General features: G+C 41.5%; 2 protein-coding genes across 2 annotated transcripts in view; one reads left to right on the top strand and one right to left on the bottom strand.

Annotated features, from left to right (window-relative positions):
* Positions 1 to 6,078, bottom strand: part of LOC118406407 (zinc finger and SCAN domain-containing protein 20-like) — a 121,941-nt gene that overhangs the window by 88,980 nt on the left and 26,883 nt on the right. The gene's annotated exons all lie outside the window — the stretch shown is intronic.
* Positions 1 to 6,078, top strand: part of LOC118406399 (phospholipase D1-like) — a gene marked incomplete in the record, with an annotated part of 43,187 nt that overhangs the window by 28,754 nt on the left and 8,355 nt on the right. The window contains 6 exon segments of the mRNA XM_035806439.1: positions 1 to 129; positions 1,345 to 1,428; positions 2,603 to 2,687; positions 3,779 to 3,889; positions 4,447 to 4,617; positions 4,844 to 5,394. Coding sequence (XP_035662332.1) covers positions 1 to 129; positions 1,345 to 1,428; positions 2,603 to 2,687; positions 3,779 to 3,889; positions 4,447 to 4,617; positions 4,844 to 5,394 — 1,131 coding nt within the window.

The raw sequence follows: 6,078 nt of genomic DNA, 5'->3' as shown, positions 1-6,078 counted from the left end.
GACGGCCCGTAAGCTGGAAGAGTGGAAGCGTGGGATAGAGCTGACGGTGAAGCGCTACGGGAGGGACTTCACCCGCTGGAACAGGTTCAACTCATTTGCACCAGTCAGGACGGACACACAGGCACAATGGTAAGAAATTATTCCACCCAGTTTTTCTGCTCTTTGGCAGTCCGGTCTCAGGAGACCATCTGTGCGCCTCTGGAAGGTTTCTGTTCTGTTGTGGCCCCTGATGTGGCCACTCCTTGATCTGGATACTCTGTTGCACTCTGTCATATGCTGTCCACTTTTTCTGCAGTCTATCATTAAAAAGTAATGTACATTATGACATACTCCAAGCGATCAGCCAAGCTGGTACATTGCTCGTATGAATCAATAAACAGTGACTTATAAGGCAACTATCAACAACTGTACAACAAGAAACCTTTTATGTTGGAACAAATTTCTAATTGTACAACAGACTATAAACAGATAGACACTTTTTGACGACGCCTCAGGGGAGTCGTCAAGTGGTATATATTGCATTCAGTCTGCAAAAATTCTAGGAATTGCACAGGTATTTCCACAGGAATGCAGTATGCTGGGTATGCAAGCCCTCCCCCCCAAAATCTGTTCCAGATGTATCTCTGGTATACAATGGTGGAATTTAGGTCACACTTGCTCCCTGGAGGAATTTGTCCTTTGAAACTAGACAGGGAACTCTGCACAATGGATCACGTTGTCTTGGTTGTTATGTTATGTTATGAAGGATACATTTTCTTTTCTAGAGCTTGTTCAAGCCATGGCCATAGGCCACAGGCAGACAGGAAATACTTCATCAGTGCTCAGCTGTAGGTTTAGGTCACTGGCAGACCATTGTGTTGTACCGGGGATAGTACATTTCTGCTGGCTGTAGGTTTATGTTACAGGTGGGCTAGTATATTGTGCCAAGGATAGTGCGACAGGGAAGTTCCAGTCTATTTCTGATTTGAGCTGTATTGTTGTATCCTCAATCGTCGTCATGGCAATAATACATTTTTATTGCCAGTCTTGTTGATCCTTGACTGACCTGATACCTCATTTCCAATGTGTTATCAGGTGGTCTACACATGTATGTTGTCTTTAAACTTGCAGTCTCGGTAGAATAGAGTTCATTCCAGGAAATGTATTTGATGGCTGCTAGGTCATCATTGCATCAGAATTTTATCCATTTCATACAATTATTTTTTTTTTACAAAAAATTTTGGAGACTAACTGTAGATGGAATACCATTCCTAGCCTGCTAAATAAATGTGGTAATTCCTGACTGATCGACTTGATGATCATGTGACTGTCATGTAACCGGCCATTTTTTCCATCCCTTTCCAGGTTTGTGGATGCAGCCTCGTACATGGCTGCTGTAGCTGAAGGCTTGGAGGCTGCAAAGGAGGAAATCTTCATCGCTGACTGGTGGTATGTTAACTTTTCTCTCCTCAAATCATTCATTTGAATTGTAGAAAATATTATACATTATGTCATGTAGTAGTATTTTGGTCCTTACATTCTTTATGTTCTGCTGCAGTATAAAACAGTGCAATAACAGTACGCAAGTTTTCACAAGAAAAGCCTGAGAACTGATTTTTCTTCATGGGACACGCCATTCCAACGGCATTTAACTTCATGTAGCTGTTAATCCTTTTGATTGTCAAACCTCTTTCCATACGGCACATGTATTGGACTCGTTTCTTTTGACCAAACCATCCTTACATTTATCACAAAACTAACCATTGTTGTGTAACCCTTTCTGTTTCTGAGTCCCCTTGAGTTTCTGTACTCCCAAACCCCTCTGTGTATAAGATATGATAGTTTTTTTGTAGTGGTGCAGAGAAAATCATGCATGATTCCATCTTTCCACATCTACAGATTCCCGACTCCTCCTATCCTCTGCATCTAGAACTGCAGGTAGCCATTTCTCCTAATCCTTCACCACTGTCCTCTGTCATATCCTCTGCATGCTTGTTTTTTCCAATCAAACTAGTGTTGATAAAGGCATTCCTCAACCGTTACTTTTCTTGTATAATTTTTAGATATCCCAGAAACATGTCATGGTTACACCTTATTCCATCTCATTTCTTTTTGCTTACTTTTTGCTTGGGTAGCTTTATTTGTATTCCTTTATCCTGTCTTGTCTTGTCTGTCTGACTGTGCTTTGTTTTGACTTTTTTGTCTGTACCTTGACCTGTATTTTACTCTAAGTTATCTTTACCATATAAGCATTGTATGAAATGGTGAAAAATCCTTTTATTTTCTCAAACTGTTATCTTTACAACTACCAGCTGTGACAGTTTTATGTCTGTTGATTGAAAGAGCTTAAGTCTTTGTATGTCTTTAAATTTTATGACTTTTGTGTCAATCCTAAGACGTGTACAGAATGAAGGGTTTTCAATGACTCACATATGGTTTTCTAAGCATGTAAGATGACATTTACCCATTACATGCAACTGGATAAGTTTGTAAGTTAGATAGATTTTAAAGTTTCCAGCTACTTGTCAGTGAGTAGCTGTTACCTTGTATTTCTTACTACCTTGATGTCTAACCTTTGTTAACATATTCAGACATGTGATTATGAAACTTCTGTGTTTCTTAGGTTCAGTCCAGAGATCTACCTCATTCGTCCTGTAGCCGCTGAAGGGGAAAAATGGAGGCTGGACCAAGTCCTGAAGAGAAAAGCGGTAGGTCAAAGGGCATGTAGGGTCGTAGGTCAATATACGGAAGAGTTGTAGTCAGAACTGAAATTGGCACAGACAGCAACAACTAGGCACAGTAGCTCAAAACCTGGAATAGTTGTTATAGTCAGTATTTCATTGCCATAGACAACAATGGGACTCAGTAAAACAACAATCAGGGACAATAGATAGTTATTCAGCACCAAGGGCAGACATGTTTAAAGTCAAAATATTTCAGAGTTTTGGTCAGTATTTACATGTATATCGCTATAGACAACATAAGGCAAGTAGAACGACAACCAGCGACAATTAAGAGTCATTCAGCACCAAGGACAGACATGTTTTGAGATCAAACAAATGGTAGTCAAAATTTGGAAGAGTTGTAGGTAGTATTTACATCACTTTAGATAACACATGGTCAGTAGAACAACAACCAGGGACAAGAAGTAGTCATTCAGCACCAAGAACAGACATGTTTTGAGACTGTCAGCTTCAGTTAATGTAAGTCAAATGGAAGCCAAAATATGTAAAGAGTTGTACCGGTAGCCAGTATTTGCTTTGCTACAGACAACATAGGGAAAGTAGAACCACAACCAGGCACAAGATAGTCATTCAGCACCAAGGACAGACACGGTTTGAAACTACAGCTGCTGTAGGTCAAGGAAAGTCAAAATATAGAAGAGTTGTGGGCAGTATTTACATTGCTATAGACAACACAGGGCAAGTAGAACAACAACTAGGGACAATAAATAGTCATTCAGCACCAAGGACAGGCATGTTTTGAAACCATGAGTTAGTTACTAGTACATGTATCTTGCTTGCAAAGCACTCATTGTGTTGACTCGTATAGCTTAAGAGTATCAACAGTGTCCAGTTTGATAAAACAATGACCCTGTAAAAAGAATGATGACACCCCCCCCCCCAACAATAGATTAAACAGTTTAAAGTTTCAATCTATATAGGAATTTCAGCTGTCAAAGGTAAACTTTTCACAAGGTGTACAATGTATATGATACTGCACTCATCTGACAACAGAATGTTTGTCACATAATCATTACATGTTGATCACATGTTCACTCCATGCTGTTGTGTTGCAGGAGGAGGGTGTGAATGTGTTTGTGCTGATGTACAAGGAGGTGGAGCTGGCCCTCGGCCTGAACAGCCTCTACAGCAAGACAACTCTGCTCAACCTGCATCCCAATGTCAAGGTAAGTTTCTCAATGTGTAGTATGCATAGTCTAGTAGTTGGCTGGAAAAATACTGTAGGGGTCCTTCCTGGTGTGAGTGGTTCAAAACCTACAGTCCTATGGCTGCACCAGGGGCAATTACAGTTGTATAGAGGTTGCTGAATGGCAGCCATTCCAGACCCTTGCAATTTAGCCCTGCCTGTTGCAATTCAGCCCCTGGCTGCAAGGAGAGAGTTTACTTCCAGCCTCTGGGCAAAGAGGTTGTGAGTTTGAAGTCCGTATGTTGTCGCTTGCACGCTACTGGAAAGGGTTGCAGACCTTAGAACGGGATGTTATGCTGTGGTCCACTGTTCATTATACTTGTTGAAAACAGCTAGGGGATTTCACCAGTATAATGAGCCTTTAAATGACATAATGTTTTCTCTGTCACAACCAGTGGAAGAGTAGCCCAACTGTTCATTGAGCTAAATTATTTTGTATTACTAAGTTACTTTTACTACTAAATTATTTCTTTGTGTCACAAGGACAGAAATGTTAAGTCCTGATGTGAGTGGATGTTGGATTTTTTTTTTCACTAGGTCCTTCGTCACCCAGACCATATGCCAGGTGGCATCTTCTTATGGGCCCATCATGAGAAAGTGGTGGTGGTGGACCAGTCCATTGCATTCCTAGGGGGTATTGACCTCTGCTACGGACGATGGGATGATTATCTGCACAGGTTGGATGATCTAGGATCAGCAAGACTCGAGGTTAGAGTTTATGGTATTTTTTTCAGAATGAGAGAAGTCAAAATGGCGAACAAAGACTGGGGGAAAAAGCTTAGCGTATTATTGTTTTACGTCATTGACAAAAAAGCAACATATTTTTGTCATAATTCCTGTGATATAGAGCAAAAGAGCAAACATTGAATGTATCTATCATGATGTTAAAATTTCTTTTTACTAAGTGCTAAGTATTTTATATACAATGTTACAGCAACAGTCAAAGAACACATCTTTGTCACAGAAACAAACTGACAGCGGTGAACAAAATGGCAGCTTAGCAACCCAGACCCCTGAGAACCAAACCAGGAAACCCCACATCTCCTTCATCGACAGTGAAGAAGGCCCTGAAAACCCCCAGATCAACCTCATCACCCCAAATGGTGGAACAGGCGACCTTCAAATGGACCGCTCTGCCGAAAACGTTGGTTTCTGTAATGAAGATGATGTCAAGGTCAAACTTCTCACAGAATCTCCGGAGAACAACAATGACAGGTCATTGAATAATGAAGAAGTCAACGGAAATGAAACAGTAAATGAAAACACACAAGAAAATGACAAAGCTGATGGAACAACACAGGAAGACGAAAGCACAAGAGAAGCAGACAACACACCAAGTCCTCCTGCAGGCCAAAATGCCAGGAATGTAGAAAACGCAAGTACCAAGAGGAAGAAGCATGTGGGGATTTTGAAACTGCCGTCTGTTGATCAACCATCGCCACAGGAGTCTCTTCCCGTCAGGCTTCAGCACACAAACAGCTACAGGTTAGTTGGTGTTCTATCTGATATAGATGTAAAGGGCCCCATACAACTTGGCAGCTCTTGCCATTGTTTGTGAATAGCAACTTAGCTGTACCTGTACATGTTAGTGGAAATTGTCAGCATTGAATGGTTAAGCATATAGGCTAGCAGACATGAAATGACAGGTTTGATTTCTGGTATTCCTGGCTAGATGGTGGGTCCTTGGGAAAGGCCCTTTACACGACTTTCCTCACTCCACCCAGGTGTAAAAAATGGGTACCAGGCTTGGTTGGGGACAGTGGCGGCGGCACCGGGGGGGCAGGGGGGGCGGCTGCCCCCCCCCAGAAAATATGTTGGGGGGGCGTCGCCCCCCCAAAAAATCAAGCTGAAACCTTTTGTATTTTTTTGATGATGGAAATTTCAGAAAATCAAGCTAGTCTAACAGCAAAGTTTACCCCTGAAAATGCAAGAAATGGCGTTTCAGAGAGTCCCGATTTAAAAATTTCGCCAGACCTCCCTTGTGACGACTGCGTAGGACAATATGTTGCGGGAGCGTTTCTCTGAAAAATCTTTTAAACCAGTAGAAATTGTACTATCGTACTTAGCTTAGCTTAGTTTACAAGCAGAATGTGCCACTGAAATTCAGGAAATGACGTTTCAGAAAGGGCCAAGATTTTTAAAAATTTTCCTCCCGGACCCTCCCCTAAA

Source organism: Branchiostoma floridae, chromosome 19, assembly GCF_000003815.2.
Source record: "Branchiostoma floridae strain S238N-H82 chromosome 19, Bfl_VNyyK, whole genome shotgun sequence".
Lineage (NCBI taxonomy): Eukaryota > Metazoa > Chordata > Leptocardii > Amphioxiformes > Branchiostomatidae > Branchiostoma > Branchiostoma floridae.
The sequence above is the reverse complement of the archived record's forward strand: the minus strand, read 5'-3'. Positions and strand labels throughout refer to the sequence as shown.